Source organism: Halyomorpha halys, unplaced genomic scaffold (genome assembly GCF_000696795.3).
Source record: "Halyomorpha halys isolate HHAL.00 unplaced genomic scaffold, Hhal_1.1 Scaffold977.1, whole genome shotgun sequence".
Lineage (NCBI taxonomy): Eukaryota > Metazoa > Arthropoda > Insecta > Hemiptera > Pentatomidae > Halyomorpha > Halyomorpha halys.
The window spans coordinates 401,773-424,304 of NW_027116440.1; the positions used below are offsets into that span (position 1 = coordinate 401,773).

Here is a 22,532-nt window from a genome sequence, read left to right on the forward strand (position 1 = left end):
GTTTTACACTTTAGTTGGGACATTTTGGATTGAGAGAAATTAAACAGTTATTATGTACATATTGACTAACAATTTACTGTTTAAAAAGTGTTTTCTTTTATTTAAAAATTAAGATACCTTAGAGAACACAATATTTTTTTGCATAAACCTTAAAAATTAGTTAGGTTTGAATAAAATTTTTGTAAGTTTCATGATTATTATGCCATCAATATTTACAGTATTGAACGAAAGAGATTCATTTTTAACATATTAAAACAACATAATATGTGAGGTTAGTATAAGTAGGTCACTTTCTCTTATTAAAAAGTAGCCAGTATCAAATAATACCAACAAAAATAAACAACATATTTTGATTTGCTGATGAATATTTTATGTAAATGGATTAAAATTGATCATTAAGCAACAAACCATGAGAACTTGACGAGAAAATTACAAGCCATTTTTTAAAAAGGAATTATTATTAAGATATTATGGTTTAGTTTTTTATAACATTAATTAACTTATTTTTTATTATAAATTTTTGAAACCTAGAATATAAATCGTGTGCACCATATGATTTACATATTTTCATTCCTAATGTTATATTTGGACAATTCTATCTAATCTTATTTTAAAGTCAAAGAATCAGAAAACTTGATCATGATGAAAAATTAACTGCAAAATCTTTAATTCCATGGTACCAGATAGTTTATAACTTAATGCTGTAACAGCCACTGATCTAAATAAATTCTATTTATCAAAAAAATTTAGGGGTTTGTTGAATGGATAAAGTTTGGCCTCAGTCAACAACAAATATTTTCTCCACTATGGCATAATACAGGACCATCTCCATCATGCACTCTTACATGAATGCCTTAGATAAAGTAGCACCTACACGGTCATAACTAACACTCTCACTTCGCCGTAACTAATCTGAAAAGAGTTAAGAACTCCATTCATTGTCTTTTTACACCGCGTACTCTCAATTAAACTCTAAATATTATACAATGATTTTTAGCAAGCTCTGGTTCTGGGGCTAGTTTCTTGGATCTTATCATTCTCACTATAGAAGGACCTCAGGTTCATCTATTATTAACCTTGGAAGAAGAACCTTACATTCCTTGATTTTTCCTATTACTTCTGTTGTGCTGTCTGAGGAAAGAATGTTAGTTTCTTATGCACTTAGCGATAGTTGACCCCCATAGGCTTAATGCTTTCAAACAGTAGAATTTTGACTACATCCTTAAATCTTTATCAACCCGTTCTTTTCTTATTAATTTTTGAACTTCAATTTTAGTTTTTGAATATTTTAACAACAAATATGGAATTTCGGAATAAATATAATTAAATAATGAATTAAAGTTTTTTTTTTCAAGACTTTCAAGGAAGAATATTTTAGTGAAAGATTTTTATCTTAAATAATTTTAAAGTATTTTACTTTCGGTTATTTATTTTTCCCAACTAATGATAAAAAAAGTTAAAATCTAACAATGAAACTCTCCAACAAAAATTATTAAGAAAAATAAACACCCAGATGGGAAGTACTTTCATAAAAAAAAACATGTCTGCATCAAGAGTACTTCAAAGTAGTCCCAGAAGCATGAATAGATGATCGATTTAATCAAGTGGAAATTCATAGATATACAAAATAATGTGCTAACAGAATCAATAGAACATTCTTTAGGTGAACATGACAAACTGTGAAAAAATTAAAATATAGAGGCTGAGTGCAGTCACTATAACTAATACTAATACGGATCACCTAAATAATCTCTACAATATCCCCAATCATATCAATAAAATAATGCGAAGTTACTGAAACATAGTTGAACAAATTTACGTCTTATTAAATTAAAACTGACATTAACAAGGTTTAATGCAAAAGTAGATAAGTAAAATCCTTTATTTCCAGTACAAAACACATACATTACAATAAAAAAATAATTAAAGTTATAAAGAATAAACAAAAATCTTAAAACTTATAGGTTCATTCATATTTTAAAGAATTAAAAAAAAAAAAAAGATGGAGATATATATTCGACTAAATATTCTCATAAAAGTAAAAGAAAAAAAATTATGTAAAGATTACATAAGCCAAATTGTAAACACAAAGATATGTTTTAATGAAAGCAAGTACATAAGGTATTGGTTTCATGTTAGGACTGAAAGAAGTACTTCATATTTTACCTTTGCTATATATTGGAGAACATGCTACCAAATTATTGTCAATGACAACTTATCACACTGATAAATTCTAACCATCAATAATAAAATATTAATAAAGTACAAAATGATTTCACCTTTTAATAAATTCAAAATAACATTATCTATTATAGAAATATTTCAGTTTATTAGATAAGTATAGAGTATGAAATAATATTAATAATAACGTAAACATAAATATAAATTATGAACAACTTAAACAAATGAATAGTGGGTTTTAGGGAGAAAAAATGAATGGATAAACTCAAGAAAACTGCTAACTAAAACATTAAGTCCACTTCCTAAACTGTTTGTATAATAAAAAACTATAAAAATAAACTAGAGTAATTCATTAATAGATAATAAAATCAACACAGGAGTACATTAAGATTCATCAGTAAATAATTTTAACATTAAAAGAAAATGTTATAGCAAAGTTGATTTATGTAATGGAGGACAAACAAGGTTATCTTTGTGAGAAGGGAGCTGTCATATTTGTCAATTTATAATCAAACATTTCGTTAGGTAAAAGAAATAATTAAAAAATGAAGATTTAAAAACTTTGTAAGTATACCTCAACTACATTAAATTATAGATAAAATTAATAATCAATTAGGCATAAGTTGAATAGTAAAATATGGAAAAATAGAAGTTATTATTAAATAATATAACAATTATTCAATTCAGTAACATTGCTAAGAGTATCAAATAATAAAAGGTTTACAGCTTTCAGACAGTTACATATAAAATATGATAACACAGTTCTTGGTCTGTTAACTGAGGGGAGCAGTTGAGAAATAGTGAACTTAATGTAGAATTTGTCAAATTAATTATACACCAAAACTAATTAATATTAACTAGTTATATGAACTTGCATAGAAAAATAGGCTATCAAGCACAAGAGCTTCACAAAGAATTTACAATAAATGCATTAATAAAAACAGGTAAAATCATTTAAGTTTCAAAAAATAAACAACATATTTATGTGACTCAATATTTATAAAAACAATGAATAAAGATTTTTTTTTAGAATTATATGATCATTCAGAATTGAGATTATTAAAAATATTAAACAAGTAAATAAACTTTTTTTTCGCAATACAAATTTTATGAATACAGATAAAGCCTGCACTTAAGAAAGGCATATACAATACAGTAAATAATAATAAAACTAAAGCATTAACCATTCATAATATTCAGCATAACTTCGTTCTATCTGGATTTATAGATCACACTTGATCTTGATTTATTTGATGCAAATCCAAAATAGAATGTAAAAAAAATCAAACAGCAAAAAGATGTGCGTACAAAATGTCTAATTAATTATAAATAAAAATTCAAAACAAGAACTTCAAATATAATTAAAGATTGTACAAACCGGTTGTTCTGTGTGGCTGCCCATTCGCAGCGAATTTACTTCTTTTTTGATATTGTGTGTATTTCAGTAACATCACGGTTGTTAAACTTGGAAGAACAAAATGAAACAATGAAATTCGAACTTTAACACCATTTGAAGAACACTATAAAAAAATACATCACAGAGTAATTCAAAATAAATTCACTTGCAAAAGAATAAGACGAACACTTCTAACCCCGAAACTGATCTAATCTTTCACTACAGAGTGCACTCCTGTCAAGCAGACATTCTATTGGTCTACGACGTGGCCATGATCTTTTTAATTATATTCCAAGTAAATATAAACTTCAACAACTATAAATAAAGTAATATTTATTTTGAAAAAACTGGCCAGCATCGATAGAACATTAAATACCTGTGTGAAATAGCCATTGTTAATGATTAGGACTCTCTAAGAGTTTGTATTTTATAACCTAGTATTGAAGATCAACTAGAACTTGCACAAACTTACGAAAATTTAATCAAATCGAATTTAGGCTATTGTGAGTTTAATGTAGAATGGTTCATTTCAGAATAATTAAAACCATTCTTATAAGCAATTTATCCTTTAATAATTATCCCTGTTCTAAACCTGATATCGCCCTAATTAACACCCGATAAATATGCCAAGGATTTGTCAAAAGCTGGCAGTATAATATAGGTATATTAAAGAGCAGGGACTTATGAAGGAAAGGGGTAAGGGGGAAACTTGCTTCAGACTCAAAGTCTCCCGATTCTCTGGATTAGATTTATTCCCTGGAAATAACAATAATTATGAAATAAATAAGAGGAAGGATAAAATATTTGGAGATTTTAAGTAACTTATCGACTCTTCCCTACAGTGAGACTAAAAGGACCCATTCAAGATTTCGTTTCGGCCACATTACCTCTTGCTACGTCACTATAGGAGACGAAACTAAATGGAGTCTTTAGCTAATGTTAATTAGGCATGATGCCTTTAAGTACTTCGATCTGAGATTTCCAAGAGTACACCGCTCCATTCTAGACTGAGTGAATCCGAAACGAAATAGTAAGCCTTCACAAAAAGAATCAATCCAGCACCATCACGGAATTGAACCTCTGCCATGCCTAGTTTGAGTTTGCAGAGGCTTCAGTAAAATAAAGTTAGAGAATTGATACTAATCATAATCTTTAAACATGATATCAGAAAATAAAGCGGGTTTTGTTGATAACGGTGAGCATCTAAATCTTATCAGATGTAAATGCTATAGTAGGTAAAACTTAATTTTCGTTAGTAAACTTTTAATGGTGATATTTGGTTGCAACTGCAAAGTTATGGTCACTTGAACCAGAATCTGGAAACTATGTTCCTATCTTTCATTCAACCTTTTCAATAGTTTTTTTGGACCTGGACCAAACCTCTTAACGTGAACCACTTTACTTTAATTGCTTGGAGTGAATTTTCCTAAACATCTTGATAGATGGCTCCTCAATGGACACATACTTACGCTAGAAATAGCCATTCCACCATCTTTTTTTTCTTCAAGTGAAGTAATTTGTTCATTTTATAGTTTGTCGGAGTACTTTTATGGTTTGTAGAATACTACTAAGTTGGTGACAAATTAACTTAGGGTATTTAAACTTGGAGTGGTGACATGGTGATAGGTGCCACACTCAACTCTTATTAGTGGGTGACTTTTACTCCTAGCAGACACCATTCCAAGGAGACCTTACTGTTGTAAACTACTGTTTTAGTTTGTTTTTGCCTTTAACTAAGGAAGATATTCACCTCAAACTACTTACTTGACTCTATTAGGTTGTTAGGTCATCAATCATTGGAGTAGGAGTCATGGAGGATGGCATAACCTATTTTCCTTCAAAGTAAAAGTGAAGCCAAAATGTTGGATGGTTACTCATGACAACCCCCCCCCCTCCCCAGATTAGGTTAATGTTGATATAAATGTCCTCCATTGCAATCTACACTAAAATAGAAGATAGGCCAGATAGGCACCTCCTCTGCATCTCCCCTGGTGTTCATCCTAATGGCCTAACCTTTCCCCTCCATCATACTCCTTCCTCTAAGTTCCCAGGACTATTCTGGGGTTATCTATGACTTTAGTGTGGTGGAGATATGGGGGTATGAGATGAATCTCTGATGTTTTGATATGATATTCTAGGAAAAAAACATCAGAGATTTACAGGAAGTGATTGATAAAAAAAAAAAATTGTTGGGTTAGTGAAAATGTTTGGTCTGGAGTTACTAAGTCTTCAATGAAGGATTTAAGCCAAAATAAAAAAAAAACTAGATGTTTCCAATATTTTACCACTGAAGATAAACCAGTATCAACTAATATAATACAATTAAAGGAAGATTGAAATAAATCCAACATTGGAAGGCAAAATGAGGTGCTCCATTGCAGTAAATTTAATTGAAATCATCTTATTTTATTTATATTATCTTTCTGGGATGAACGAGCTATTAAGACTCATTTTAGGCATGTTTGATATAGGAGTAAAAGTAGAATAGAAATAATTATTGTGTAGGTGATAAGATATTGTTGAGAGGGAAGAGGATACAGAATCTCAACAGCAGGAATCCAGGCTTGTAGCAAGTGTTATAAGGTTGGGCACCCCCTACTCAAAGGTGATATAATCCAGAGAAATGCTTTTTATTTTTCAGGGATTAATGTCAATAAAATTCAAACAACTCAGCTGCAGGGCATATACATTTCTGAATAATAAATATGTACAATTAAAAAGACATTCCATACTTCACGAATTCTACAAATCCTTAAGGAACAATTAAAAATAAAAAACCTGTACTGCTATGACCAATGAAAGATTATGGATCAAGTACTTTATACGGAAGTACAACAGTTGTGCAAGGCAGTAGTTTGTACAGGATCATGTTCAACTATCAGTCCCTCCCACTATTATATCATACAGGCATATACACAATGATATGATGAAGTAGGCAAGGCAACAAAAATCATTGTGAATTCTTGAGAAAGTCCAATGATACAAACAGAAGCCTTATCACAATCAGAATATATATATATATAGCGTTTAGATAAGTTGGAAATTACATAATTTTAACACCATTAACAAATATAATAACTTCACTAAAAACAAAAAGTGTTCATTTTCTTATTTTAATAAAAAAAAAAACACTTATCCTGAAAGACAAGATACTCAGCCAACATTTTTCACAACTAAAATTATAGGTCTCAATCTGTTCCATGATCAATAATAAACCATTTGATTTCATGTAATATTTGAACAGAAAAGTGAGGAACTCGATAGCCCAAGTGTTCCTCAAAGAATAAATTTAAAAATTTGTGACAAATTAACTTAAGGTATTTAAGCCTGGAGTAGTCACATGGCTGACAGGTGTCACTCAACTCTCATTTGTGGGTGACTTTTACTCATATCAGGCACTATTCCAACAAGACCTTACAATTGGAAACTACTATGTTTTTAGTTTATTTTTGCCTTTTAACTAGAAACATATTCAACTCAAACTACTTACTTGACTCTGTATCCCATTAGGTACACAAGTTAACAATTTGTTTTGTTAAATTGTTTATTAAGATAAATGCATGTAACTAGAGTAGTATAAATCTTCAATTCATCGATTATATCTATTTTTGTGTTACATCCTTCTAATAAAAAACAGTTATTTGCTAAGGTCAAGGGCTTTCTATTTTCGAATCCTATATTCTAGATTATCATGTCACTACCTGGTACTGGTATTTGGTGAGGCGAACAAGTCCGGCAAGTGGGCCTGTGGGGCCTTTTTGCCAACCCCTAGCGGTTACCAAGGTTGCTGCCGCATACTAACCAGGGTGGGAGTGTCAAGATTTGTTCTTCGGAACCCAGCGCACTTAGACCTGTGCCACAACCCGCACGTCCCTATGTCACATCCTAAGAAAAAAAACTTACTAACAGTTGCGAAGAATTCAATCTTGTAAATGTCTCAAGACAAATGACCGATTTCCTTATTTCTTAATCCTGGAGGGGCTATTTCAATTCACATAGCCCAAGTCTATTCTGTACTAACAAATTTACCCACAAAAATAAACATATAACTCATAATCAGCCTTTAAAATAAAAAAATATTTTGTCTTTTCTTTGCTACTGAGTATTTTTCTTATTATTTCATAAAACATTTTATGAAATTAAAATAAAACATACAGTAAAAATTAAGAAAACAAATTAATTATAGGATGTTAAAAAGAAACATTAGTAGGTGACACTGGTCAACCAAGCTCTTATTTGTGAAAAAACCAGGAACATTATTACTTTAGGGTTAATGAATGAAAATAAAATTTAAAAACTAAATGCTGTGTATAAGCAAATATAAACATTTGCCTGCTATTGGATAATTTAAAACAATTATTTCAAAATTTAAACTGTTTTGATGCAAAAATCAGGAATCATGAACAAAAATTAAAGAAGGAACAAAATTTTATTACATGTACTACAATTAAAAAGTTAATAGTAACACAGAACTGAAAATTATAATTGTCAACTCAAGAACATATTAAGAATCTGTACACCTATGAATAAAAAATTTGGAATTGGTTAAGTTTTTTATTTTTCTAAACCAACACAAAGTTGGAACAGAAGGATAAAAAACATAACAATTTGTACTTCAAATAATCAGATGTCACTACTTAAATTTAAATCAATATTAATCAATTTTTAAAAAATAATTATTTAACTGATCATACAAAGCAAATTAAATTTAAGATAAAATTTGAAATTATTACAATGAGACATCATTGATGTTAATTAATGGTACATTGTTAAATGCATTAGTAATATTGTTAAAAATGGAAACTATTTAAACATTTTAATACACAAGAACAATGAAATTAAAGTGTGTTACAGTCAACTTATCTTCAAAAAGTATGTGCAAGATGCAAGAGCTTTATATTGGAAATAAAAAAAAAAAAAAAGTTTACATAGATGAATATATATAAATATATATACACACACATGAATTTAATCATTAACTCACAGTACTAATAACACATTTATTTGAATAAAACACTTAAAACAGGATATTACTAATACTACATATTCAAAGAAATAAAACGAAAAAGCAGTCTAAAAACTAAGTTGGTTGTTTTGAAATAAAATATCTATATTGAAACAAACAATATTATTAAGTTCTATAGATATATTAAATTTGATGTCTTTTTCTTCCTACTTCAATATATTTTATATACAAAAAGATAATTAAAAATTCTATAATATTGATGAAATAAATGGTAACAATTTAAGCCTTCTCAGTCGTTGATGATTGAGGACCATCATCTTTATTCCATTTTCCATCATAATCCTTTCTACTGCTGCTATAATCATCATCCCTTTCCTCTCCTTCACTGAGAGGGCCACTGTGTTGTTCTTGTGATATCATTTTGTCAATTCTTTCTTTGGCAGCATCCACCTTCCTCATAGGGCTATCATCTCTATCATCATCTGATCTTGAACCTCCACGATCATACCTTTTATAGTCTCTATACTCCCTACGATGCTGGAAATATCTAGGGCCACCTCGTCCTCTCCCTCCTCTTCCCCCTCTTCCAAAACCACGTCGATAATCTCTATTACCATAGTCCCGATAATTATTATATCCGCCTCTGTTGTTTCTATATCCTCCCATCCGATTACCATATCCTCTGTTTTTGTAATTACCAGAGTTATTTTGAAATCTGGGCCTGTAATATGTGCCTCTGTTTCTAGGGTATCGGCCGGGATATTTACTTCTATAACCACGGTCATCAGATCGTGAACGAGACCTCCTGTAGTCACCTGACCTGGACCTAGATCGGGATCTACTATAGGAACGACTGCGATATGAACCAGACTCGGAACTTCTGTATCTTCTTGGTCTTGAGTAAGAACCAGATTTAGAACGACTTCTACCCTTATATGATTCACCAGAACTCTCTGATCCACTATACTTCTTCCTTGGCCTTGGAGTTCTAGAGCGGCTTCTTGAGGATACGGAACCCTTATCTTTTTCGTCTCTTTCAGATTCGCTATCACTGTCTCTAGTTCTACTTTTCCTTTTGTGATCAGAATCTTCAGTATCTTTTCGGAAACTAGTGGAAACTGCAGCTGGATTTATCCTAAAACCACCTAGCTTATCCATTACAGATGGTGTAGATGTCACTGCTGGTTTAGCTGCTTCTAAAGATTCTCTTTTCTTTTCGACAATTTTTTTCAAATTCTGTACCATTTCATCTTTAGATGTTGGCGGTAGCGGTGGTGGTGCAACATCTTTCAATATATTGGTGGATGTTTTATCCTCTATTTCATCCCAGGCTTCAGATATTGGGTCATCTGGCTTGTTATCTTTTTTCTTTAATCTGAAAGAAGAAATACTTCTTAAAAATTAAAATAAATGTATAGTAATAAAACTGCGAAGGTTTTTTAATTTTTTTTGGGTGCAGGATACTTCATTTCAGACAAATGATAAATAAAAACTATTAGGTAATTTATTAATGAATATTAAATTTAACTATAATATTTTGATTGTTGAATTTAGAACCTAAATAAAAATGACTTTTCAAAATTAAAGTTCGATAAAGAAAAAAAACTAGATTTTTTTTATTTTAGTTTATGATAAGCCTTTTCTTTTAGTTTGTAAAACAATATTATGCTGTACTCTTATTTCATTTTCATTAAATAAATTGTAAATTTATTATCATTTTCTTAATAAATAAATAAAATATTTTAAGTTTATTTGCACAATTTTATCATTTCATTACCAATTATCATTAACATTAACAGCAATAGTCTATACCGTCACCAATTAGCATATGAGTGGAAAGCACTTTCAAGTTTTGTGTAGTATGAGTACAGCCCTTTAATTTTGTTTGTTTGAAACCATCTCATATTTTTACTAATGATGAAAAGTAGATAAATGTCAACTATAAAAAGATTTGATAATTAAATTCAGGAGATAAGGGGAAAAATATTTTATATATATTTAAATATATTCTAGGTTGAATGAAAACACATTTTCGAAAAGAAACAGTAGTAATATAGACATATTACATACCATTGGAAAGCCAAAAATTTTAGGAAACATTGTATTTATCTTATTAAGTTCTGAAAAATAATGGATACTGATGGAAAAAATATAAATTAAAGGTCTTTTTTAACACAAGTTAACAGTTAAACAGGTGGTTTGAACTGATGGCGCGTTTTTTTTTTTTTTTTTTTTCAGTTATTCCTAATAAATGCTATCATATCACCATAGTTATTAAATAGTTATTTTTTTTATTTTTCTTAACTTTTTTTTTAAATTTCATTAAACATGATTAACTCCATAAAATCTTTGTTAGTATTTTCAATATTTGATGTAATTTGGTAATTTGTAATGTAATAATGTAATTTTTAGTAAACTGTTATATTTTTACATTTCTGCCATAACTTTGCAAAAGAAAAATGTTAATTCTACCCCGAGAAATGATATTAAAATTATATATAAGAAGATGGTCAGGGTTGCGGTAAAAAGTGAAACAAAAATAGTTAACATAATATATCTTCCACGTCTATACCTACCAACGTAGTTAACATTCTTAGTCTTGGCCCCAATTTTGCCACCCCCATTTGTAACTCTACCAAACTCATCCCTCAACTTATTACTGATCTGGAATATATATATAGAGACAACCTATTTGACATCACTGAGGAAGACAAAGAACTATCCCGCATCCGGATTAGCAATATGATATCCAATCACCTACAACATCCCACATCCGAACCTTCCCTTCTCTCCCCCTTATTTTTCAAAGACTTATCCCACACCAGATCCTTTCTCAAATCTAATGACCAACTTATTGTTACTAGAGCTGACAAAGGAAACCTGACTGTCATCTTAGATAAGACTGAGTACATTGAAAAAATTACACAACTCCTCTCTGACCAATCCACCTATCTACCTTCAACCCGTGATCCCACCCGCTCACTTATGAATAAGTTCAATCAGCATATTAAAACCCTTCTTCAAAATAAATTCATTAACCGTCCCACCTACTACAAGCTTATTTCTTATAATTCTTTACCTCCTCGACTGTACGGACTTCCTAAAATCCACAAACCTGGCAACCCCCTTCGCCCCATCATATCCAATATTAATGCTCCATCTTCTAAACTTAGCCAATTCCTCCTTCTGTCTCTTCAGTTCCTGAGCCATTACAACCCTTACGGCATCCACAACTCATTCCAACTACGAGAACAATTATTATCCCTTAGAATTCCCGCTAACTTCATTCTTATTTCATTTGATGCTGAAAGCCTCCTTCACCAACATACCCTTTATTTGGCTAAATATTACATTTTATAATGCTTATTTAAATTAAAAGAAAATATCAACACAAAAAAATCTTGTTTTTAAGTGATTATCCAGGGGAGCTTCAACGATCAAGGTGTTAATTCCTTGAGTTAATCAAGCTATAATATGAAAGTTATATTAATAAGAAAGCATGTAACCTAAAAACTAAATGTTATCTAATAAAAGATTAATTGAATATACATCAGAAAAATAACTTACTTTGTTCCAGTATTTGAAAGTTGCATTTTGAATTTCTGTTGCTGAGGTTGTGGAGATGGTCTTTCAGGCTGAGACTTTTCTTTATCAGGACTGCTTATAGATGGTGATTCTTCAAACATATCAAGACTCTTTTTACCTCCTAGCGAATAAGTTTAATTAAAATAGAAGTAAATAATTGCTAGAGTCATTAGAACAAATGTGTCAATGGAGTACTCAAACAACTTTAAATTAATTATTAAAATCATGCAATGATATAATTACTCCAGCTTAATAATCTGAATTGAATAGATTTTTATCAGGTTAAAATAATATTTCATAATTCATCTCTTCGTAAAGAAATAACAGGAGTTATAAAATTGTTTAACCTTGCAACTTGATTCGGCAAGGAAAAAAAAAATTTTTTTGCAGCAAAAGAACTTGATATAAAACAGATGAAAAAAAAAATTATTCAACTGATAATTCTATAAAAATAAAATACTCGAATCTACTGGTCAAGGCCTAAGAACCTTTTTTAGTTGTAAAGCAAACTTCAGCGAAATGTAGTTTCCCACTATAGGAGATCAAGAAAAATTTATAGTTGCCCCCCTAGACAATATTAATGGATAAAAATGTAATGTTATTGATGTGATAATTTAATATATATCTACCTTTTCTGCTAGGAGGCTCATGAGAAGATCTGTCATTAGATTCATAATTAGACTTTGGGGAAGATGATTTATTGAGCTTATTTGCATGATATAATGCCTTTTCTTCAGAACTACCATCATGCCTGAAATAAAAGAAGATAATTATAAAGTAAATATGTAAATAAAATAACTATTATAGTATACATTGACAGAGAATATTAAACTTACTTTTTCGGACCTTTCTCCACTTTAGCGTAGTAAGCACTAAGCTTACTTTGTAAATCTTCCAAATCTGGAATACTATCGAGTCCTATCAGCCGACTAAAACATGAAAATGCAAGCATAAACATATATAAAATATGCTAAAAGTTAGCTTCTTTTAACTAGTTCTAAAGAATTTCTTTACTAATTTTCCATATTGATCAAACAAATATTAATATATAAATATAACCACTAAATCTAGGTGCCAAATCTGAAAAACAAAAATGCAGTTTGACTGAAAAACCACACCTGGTTGGGTTTTTATATGGACAAATGGATATTTTTTCCAGTTTTCAGATCGTCTCTTGAAAAATAAAAAATTTTTTAATATCAAAATTATCCAGAGGTTTACTCAGGTAAAAATTTGGATTTATCATTAACCAAACATCTGTGACATGTAACATACCAAAAAACCTGAACTACGACATCTAATGGAAGGCAACCTCCTTTTTAAGGATAATTTTTTTTTATTATTGAGATTGGCTTCACTTATTCTAAACCTGATTATAAGGCCACAAAAAGATTGCTTTTAGAGTGCTAGAAACTGAACTTTCAGTTATTCATAACGATGCAATAATGGTACGGTCATAGAAGACCTGGGTCAAGAGAAAAAAAGTCTAGATTATCATTAATTCAAAATAAGGAATATAAGTATCAAATTAAAAAATAAAATAAAAAAGTCTTAGCATTTAATTAGGAATGAATTACATAAAATCAAACCTTAGATCAGATTTGCTTCCGTAAGGATCATCTTCATCAAGATTACTATTACTTCGCCTTCTTTTTCTCATTTTTTCTTCTTTAGCTGCTTTCTTCAATTTCTTTTTTTCTTCACGCTTCTTCTTACGATCTATATAAAAAAAATCATAATGAAAATATGAATTTAGATATACTATAATATGTTAAGGGATAAACTGAAATAGTATTGCCCAATAACTGGAGACCTTTTTAATATTTAGCTTAGAGAAAGATTGATAACTCAATAAAAGAGAGGATAAGAACAACTGTAAGAGATTAAAGTTGCTACTTAGTTTTAAAAATAAATTCTACAAAACCATTGTTTTTATTTAATTTCCTTGCAACTCTGTCAATATTCAGACATATATAAAATGCTTATTACTGAGGTATCATTAAAATGTATAACAGCATTAAAATGAATTTTAACAAGACTGGATATTAACGCAAGAAGTTTTCCTGATACGAAACCGAATTTGTACATATATGAGAATAAAACCTATCTGCCAAATCTACACACTAATTATCTTTCATTTGACTTCTCACTTGAATTATAATATGACTTTTGATACAAGTGTCATTCCTCCTAATTTATCTTAGGTAAAAAGATGGGGTTTCCTTTTAAATTCTTTTCTCTTATTTTAGTTTCATTCTCCTCATCAATTACTTCAAAAGTACAACATGCATTCGAAGGAATGTATAAAACAAATTTTTTGTAGTGCATAGAATTTCCCAGTAGAATGATTATTTCTGTCATTAGTGTCAAATCTGTCATAGTTGAATATTAAAACAATCAATTTATAAACCTCTTTGGAGTTGGATTAACTTCGCAACAAACACGAAGTAGTTTTTACTTCACAGTGACTTCCCTATAGGTCACCAATTTATAAGAATAAATTAACGAACAATATAATAAAAAAAAAGTGTTGAAAGATCGAAAGGATTGTAACAATAGGCAATTTAAAATGAGTGCATAATTTTGATATACAGAAATTGCAAATATTTACTAAGACATATGATTCAATCCAAAAAGGCTAAGTATTTGATCAGAGATTTCATTATATTATGAAATAATGAAAAACAATTATATTTCATTATTTTAACAAATAAATTCCCAGTTTGGATTCCAAATATCTCACTCCACTATCCAGCAATGTCATCGTGTGGTAGATGTCTCGTCTTCTTTGGAGCATAGAATATAGTGCATGGGAGTCTTAATCGATTTAACAGGCTTTTGAACGAGTCAGGCACCTGGGACAGCTTTACCAACTCTGTAAATTCCAACTTCCTTCATATTTTATCATTATCTGTTCCTTCCTCACTGATAAGATTATTCAAAGTAAACCATAATGGTTCCTATTCATCTCTCTTCTCTCAGTCTGTTGGTGTTCCTCAAGGTAGTGAGCATCCTAGGTCCCATCCTCTATACCGCTGACACCCCAACCAATCCCAAACCAGTTATCAATCCTTCCTCCATTATAAACTCCCTAACCACCAAAACCCTCTAGTTTCTAACCTTGCTTCCTCTACTCCTGACAATCCTCCGAGGCACCTGAAAAGAAGATGGCCTCGAGACCTTCTAGTGTAGAAATATTATTAGAGTGCTACCAATGGGTAGCTTCTCTACATGCCTTTATCACTCCATTCTGATCTTATATCAAATTTACTACATGTATTTTTATGTAAATAGCAATAAATAAAATTATTAACATAACTGAAGTCTAACTCACTTTTTTTATTCAGTTTCTTTTCCTTTTTCTTCTTTCTTTTTTTTTCTTCTTGGGCTTTGCGCTCTTTCTTCCTGAAGAAGTAAAAATAAAAAATTACAAGTTATTAGTTCTTATATATATAAAAAAAAGCAAGTAAGTCTAATAATTAAATGGGCTTTCTGGTGTTATAAGAAATATGAATTTTGACATTTAATTATTTAACAGGAATATATTTCAATCAGGATTTATAGCTTTGGTTTTTAAATCATGTAATTTTGTTTTATGGTAACACTACAGGGAAATCCTGTCCTGTGGCCGGTTTTAATCACACTACCTTTCTCACCTTTAACATAATATTTATTTATTTAACCTTTAATTTATTATTTATTTATGCCACCAAAATTTTAGTGATTATGAAAGCTTTAATCATAAATTTTCTGTCAATACCACTGAGAATATAATTATTTCTTGAATCGTTTGCAGATTATTTTAAAACATTTTGTAATAAAAAACATCAGCAAGAGGGAATTATTAAAAATGCAAATTAAGAGTAAGGAAACCTAATATTTTATTAATTGTTTTTCATGATGTTTGTGAGTCAGCTGGAAGGTTTTAAAAAGTGAATGCACAAAAAAAATAAATCAAAAATCCATTTTTAAGCTACATAATTTTTAAATATTTTCCTAACGGGACTCCCCTTAACTATAAGTCGGGAGTGGAAAGGGACAGCATATAGTTCAATTTTCCATTCTGTGGTCTATAGACTTTTATAAGTTGGGAACCAATATGTCCATCAACAAGTCAATTTAACACAATTAAAATGAACCTCTTTATCACTATAGAATTTATTAATAATTTCTATTTTTCACATTTATTGTATTTTACTATTACTAACTAACCACAAAATGTTGGTGATGAAATTATGTTTTAATAAAGAAGATTGAGACAATTGGATCATTTTTGTTACTATTAACAACTTTTATAATGGTTCCACAATGTAAGTAGGGGTAGGTCTACTTAAGTGTGTGTTGAAAGTCGAGGATTTTAGTTGAGAGCAGTGTCAGAGTAATTTTGGGCTGGGATTATTTAATCATATTAATTTGTGACACTTGTTGAGTTATGTTATTCAGAACTTCAAGATATGATGAAGCAATACATTGTTTACATTTTTCACAATATTTAAAACAAGAATAAATAATATTGGAAATCTTAAATCTGAATCAACATCGAAGATATAAAAAATCATAGTAGTTGGATAAATTTAAATATATAATATGGATGAAATTCAAAATTTAATTTTATTAAAACTTTTAAAAATTACATTTTAAGGGATTATATTTAAATTATTTCTTAAAATTCTTATTCCAACTCACCACTTAGTAGTTTCCTCTAAAAATTTTCGTACTTTTTCTTCATAATCTTCATCTCCTTTAGTCTGCTCAAGAAATTTACGAACCCTAACCTCATATTCATTTTCTGCACTATTACCTTTTCCACTAAGGGCTTTCAGTGAGTCAACTATATTCATATCAGGCCGTGTCGCTATTAAAAACAAAACCTTGATTAAATACATGGTGACACATTGATTTTAGAATAAGAATGATCTTAAAACTTACCACTGAATGAAAAGGGCATAGCAGGAGGATTGTAATGAGATCCTTTATGTGAAGCATTTCCATCAAAACCTGAAAATAATAATAATAATAAAATAAGATACAAATTTAGAATGAAGAAATATTTGCATCTGGGCTAAAAACAAAAAAAAAAAAGGAAAAGGAAAACAAAACATTCTGTACATAGATATATTAAAAAAAAACAATACTGTATCAATATCATACGCAATAAAGATATATAGTGAAGACAGTTAATAAAATAACATTTTGCAAATGTTAGATTATATATTAAATAATGATTTCGCAAAATGTTATTAACATTTATTAAAAATAAAGGGCAAACTTACTTAATAAGATACATCAACATCACTTTTATCATCAACATGACTATCAATGGCTTTATTAAGTATAATTAGACAGCATCTTTTAGTAATATTTAAAAAACTTAAGATCCATAGCAAGCTTGAAAATGTTGGGTAATCAAGATTCATAATTGTTTTGAGATGGTTCATCATTTCAAAATGTAACCATTTAAATCACACCTTCCAACATTACCTAAAGAATAATAGACATTGTTAAATTGGGAAAAACAAAAAAAAGGCATAAAGGTTTCACAATTCTGGCGATGTAAAATGAAACTGAAAATGATAACACTGCAAAATCACACCTGAAATAAGTCTTTATGAATAAATAAACTATTCATTGATGAAACACTTCCATAACGATTGACGATTAGAAACACTCATGATTCAAATAAACAATAAACACTGACTTTAAAATAAATGAAGTTCAGCTCAGTACACACAAAACTTATTAAGTAGTTAGTTACACAGCAAATTTTTCGAGAAAGCTTAGCAGTACAATTCCTCAAGCCTTCTATTGAAATATACTAAATTCCTATTTCTCTGCTTCCAAGTTCATCTTGTGACATTAATTTAAATATTTTTTTTCCTTACAAGGACAGTAAATTAGGAAAAAACTTATTTTTACAAAACAATAAGATATAAAATGTAACATCTTTTCTGAATCTGTTATAATTTTTCATTAAACAATTAAAGACAACAAATCTTGGATTAAATTTCTAATAGATTTTATCAAAATTTAGGATCAATAAGTAAAAATGAATAAGAAACTTTTAGTCTGTATAATATAGCTTTAAGTAAAATTCTATTCTATTATCACTAACTGTTTACGATTACTAACTAATTTATGAATTACTTCTTAAATTCAAAATAGCAGAAGAGAAATTAATTATATAAAACAAAAAGACATAATTAACAAATCAGTCAACTTGACCACAATACTACCAATATTACAGCTGAAACAACTTTTAACTACCTGGTCGCCAATAAAGTCTTAATGCATAAAATCATAGTTGACGTTACTGTCAGTTATGATTGATTGACAAACGAAATTTAATTATGTATACCAACAATCTCTGCCTTGTGAGGTTTCATATACTCATTATCTGTGCCAATGAAAAAAATATCTAGTGTCTTGGAACCACTTTTAGAAAGAATTAAACTAAAAAAAATAATTAAATAAAAAATTAATATTATCTCTTGAATGGTTGGATCGATTTTATATCTTCTTTTTTTCATTTTGTAGGGTTATGGCTGAATATCCCTGTATACCAAATCGGAAACCTTGAGTGCAATAGTTGAGATATATTTTTTCATAGAATGTAGCACCAAAACAGCTTTAATGATTTAGATAAAAGTTGCATAATGTCTTCTCAAACATCTTTCATTTAATTTTCATGTATATAGAATAAATTCCCTAGAAAAAATAGGTTAAAAAGTTATGAAGGAAAGATAACTTTAAACTCAAAAAGTAAACATGCACTTGTTTAATTTTTGTTGAGTTTTACATCACTACTATTTTATCAATAGCATTGTCAGTAGTGAGACAGTTAGTTTTTATTCCAGGAAGTGACAGTTGATGTCTATCTATCAAACAGCGTATTACGTCCATAAATCAAACAACTCTTTTCTTCTTCATTTCATAGCCATTCATCAATATTAGAATTTCATCTTTAATATTTCTGCTAAAGGTAAGTTTTAAAATAACAATTCAAACATCAAATATTGAATTTTGCAAGGAATAATATGTATTACTTATGTCTAATTTTTTTTTCTTTTTTAAACAGTTATTCATGGAAGAGTGCATCTTTGTGAAAGATTTCGAACTGAACTTCCTATTCCTATTTATTCATGTGTAATTGTCAATTCTAATGTTTCACTGTTATACCATAACTTACATTACATTACATTAATAATGTTAATTATAATTATAGTAGGAGGCAATTCTAATTATTTATAGGAGGAATTTATAATTATAAAGAGGAAATTATCTTACTTAAATCACTTCCGGTTAATTATTTTTCCAATTAATTCAACACAAAAGACAAAAATTTTAAATGAAAAAGATCAATATGATATATTCAGAAACATGTGCATTACACAGAAGGTATTTTTTGCAAAATTATGTTCACATCAGAAGTGTTTAACGCTATGCAAAAACTCTTCAACAATTTTACACAGCATTATTATAATGTAAGCTATAAAAATAAGCTATAGTAGAGTCCAAGTAGCTTATTTATGAGTAATAACCTGTTACTTAATGGTAATTTGTACAGAATTAGGGCGTGTATGTTTCAAAGATACTAAATAAAAATATCTAATAAAAGCAATTTAATGAGATATTTTTAAACAAAATATCGATAATAATATCGGAGTTGGAGAATTGTTTACTGATTTAAGCTATTTTTTTCTTGTTTTGCCACTTTCGAAATTATTTTAATTCGGATTAAATTTTGGCTGTTATTAAGAATGTGTTAATGTTTGTTTGTGTCCACCATTACCATTAGGAACATTTTAGACATTTATCATTAGGACCAACAGATTTTATAACCTTGATAAATTAAAAAATGAATCCAAGTGATAAAACTAGTATTTAATGATTCTTCACCATATTGTAATTATTAAGCTGGTTGACCAAATATTTTAAACCTTGTATTTTTACAGCTTATATCATTTTACAATTGTTGAGACGTCATCTATTTGATTTTAACACATTAAAACAATGGGCAGTGTGAAATTGCTAAGAAGTTATTTCATATCGCTTACCACACTAACATGAAAATGAAATTGTTTTTCTTTTATTTTTCATTTTTTTAATAACACATACAAAGGATTTTTTCAGCAATTACAGAAAATCCTTACCTACTGCATGCTTCATATCCTGAAAAGTGCTGATAATGTGTCACTAATGCAGGGCTGCATTCTATTTAACTTTTCACATTCCATTTCCTCTCTCTTAAGTACATTTAAAGATCTGACAAGCCATAAAGATGCAAAAGCTTGTCCTTCTTTCAATATCTGGCCTAAAAAATGTAGGGGCATAGTCCACTCTACGGTTCTTTTCATTATTTTGTTTAACTCTCACAACACATCACATTTAGCCACAGTATTGCTGTTCAGTGTTGACATGTTATAAAGTATACTAAATTGGGTAGGAGAATCAAACAAACCCATATATAATAGGTTTTTTTTTTTCTGCATTGCTTAGTTCTTGTGACCCTATGTAAAAATAGAAGCGGGTTACTCCTAAGATGTATCTAAAAAGTGCAAACAGTAGGACTAAATCCGTCAGAACGGAAATCCTGTGGCCGACTTCTGCCTTCATTATCATACCATCCCAATGGTGCCATAATATTGCATTGTGATTGGGTTTATAAATTTGTACCAAATTGCAGCTTGATCGGATAGTTGGAAATGAGCTAAAATTCGATTAAAAAATTTGAATAAAAGTAATGAAACTAAATTAAAATGTTTAAAAATAAATAAGTAGTGTCTAATAAAATTATTTAATTTCAAGGATTTAATAACTTAAATTTCATAAATTATGAAAAACATACACATTCATATTGTTTGGAAAAATAAATAAATACAATAAAAAAATGAAAAAAAAAATTAATTAAAGTTTAAACAAGACAAATCTTTGAGGAGAAAAATAATCCAATTATCTGGTCAAACTCTTGTTCAAACCAGAATAAGAATGTAACAATATTGAGAGGTGGAAAACTTGTGCCTCCTATCCCTCTCAATTTTCAGTGTAGTTTTGTCAACACTGGTTAAGGCTGAAAATAAATTCATATAAATACTTTTTTGTCAAATCTGTGGATTGGACATGGCCTTAAAAGACAACATCTTAATTCCAATGAACCTTAGAGGCTTCTGTAGCATCATCAGATTTTCCTCACATGTAAAGTTAGATGACAAACATCTGCAGTGAGAGAATTTTAGGAAGTACAGAAGCTTTCTAAACTTATCCATATCATCTTTTGTATGAAATTTACACTCGATAAAAATAAAATAGTAATAGTGATATTACAGAAATAGAGATTACTGTGATTTTATATTATTAAAACTGTTTCAAATATAGTATATACAATCATTATAACGGTAAATATTCATAAGATAATCAGTAGATGTTAATTGAACATTACTTGGATCTGATTGTAACATAAAATATAAACAGAAAGATATTGATTAAAATTACTAATACTCAACAGTAAAAGGGGTTAGCAAAATGATAAGCAATAATAAAATCAAGAAATAAATTATCGTCTCGACAAAATTTGAAGAAAAAAAACAAAACAAAAACTAAATACAACTTGGCTAGGTGTTATACTAGTTTATAAAGTTACCTCGTAGGTCAAAACTTTTAAATTCCAAGTATTATTAAAAATACCCCAAAAAAGATTTTAGTAGTACTCAACAATCAAAATATAAATAACAAATTACACTAGATCAATAAAAAATAATGGATTAATTAATTTTGATTCTATAATTGAACTCCTATGATCGAATTTAAACACCTTTTTTTAAGGTATACATAAATGTTAACTGATAACAGAAAACAGATTCAAATTACACACCTACACCTATTATTTAATTGCTCTTACAGGATACACCTATTATTTAATTGCTCTTACAGAACACATCAAATAAGCCACTTTATCAATTTCCAAATAATAAAAATAAACAAGAAATATTTAGAAGGCCAGACATAATAGGCAAATAAATATAATTTTTTCTTATGTGCTAAGATATATAAACAATTTTTACTTACTCTCAACTCCTCCACTAGGATCCATTAAAGCCATTCTTTTACTCAATGGAGATAAAGATCTATCCTTATGATCCCCTTTTCTATAAATGATAACAAAAAAGAAACTATTACAATAAAATCACAATATATATTTCATTGCAGTTGGATGAAAGGAATTAATTGGAAACCCGTTTTTTTTTTGTTTTTTTTTTTAAAGTTAAGTTTTGAGAAATAATATTTTTATTTATTAGAAAGGAATCAACATTAACAGGAATGTTTTTGCTTTTAACAGACAATCAGTGCATGACTGAAACCGTGGCACCTTCAAACGTAAAAAAGTGATGACCTAATCTTACCCAACAG

At 29.1% G+C, this 22,532-nt stretch overlaps 2 protein-coding genes across 5 annotated transcripts in view; both read right to left on the reverse strand.

The window, feature by feature from the left end:
* NFAT (NFAT nuclear factor) overlaps positions 1-3,936 on the reverse strand; it is a 61,439-nt gene extending 57,503 nt beyond the window's left edge. The window contains exon 1 of one of the 2 annotated variants that reach the window (XM_014431478.3): positions 3,560-3,936. In XM_014431478.3, coding sequence (XP_014286964.1) covers positions 3,560-3,632 — 73 coding nt within the window. In that variant the 5' untranslated portion in view covers positions 3,633-3,936. The remainder of the gene's footprint in view (positions 1-3,559) is intronic. The other variant, XM_014431477.3, reaches the window with a different exon arrangement.
* Positions 3,937-7,987: 4,051 nt separating this feature from the next.
* The window catches only part of LOC106687535 (tetratricopeptide repeat protein 14 homolog), a 38,359-nt gene continuing 23,814 nt past the window's right edge, over positions 7,988-22,532 (reverse strand). For 2 of the 3 annotated variants that reach the window (XM_014431479.3, XM_014431481.3), the window contains exons 11-19: positions 22,191-22,270; positions 17,058-17,126; positions 16,815-16,983; positions 15,463-15,533; positions 13,718-13,847; positions 12,965-13,057; positions 12,758-12,879; positions 12,111-12,249; positions 7,988-9,918 (exon numbers count right to left, since the gene is read on the reverse strand). In XM_014431479.3, the coding sequence (XP_014286965.1) occupies positions 8,823-9,918; positions 12,111-12,249; positions 12,758-12,879; positions 12,965-13,057; positions 13,718-13,847; positions 15,463-15,533; positions 16,815-16,983; positions 17,058-17,126; positions 22,191-22,270 (1,969 nt within the window). In that variant the 3' untranslated portion in view covers positions 7,988-8,822. The remainder of the gene's footprint in view (positions 9,919-12,110; positions 12,250-12,757; positions 12,880-12,964; positions 13,058-13,717; positions 13,848-15,462; positions 15,534-16,814; positions 16,984-17,057; positions 17,127-22,190; positions 22,271-22,532) is intronic. The other variant, XM_014431483.3, reaches the window with a different exon arrangement.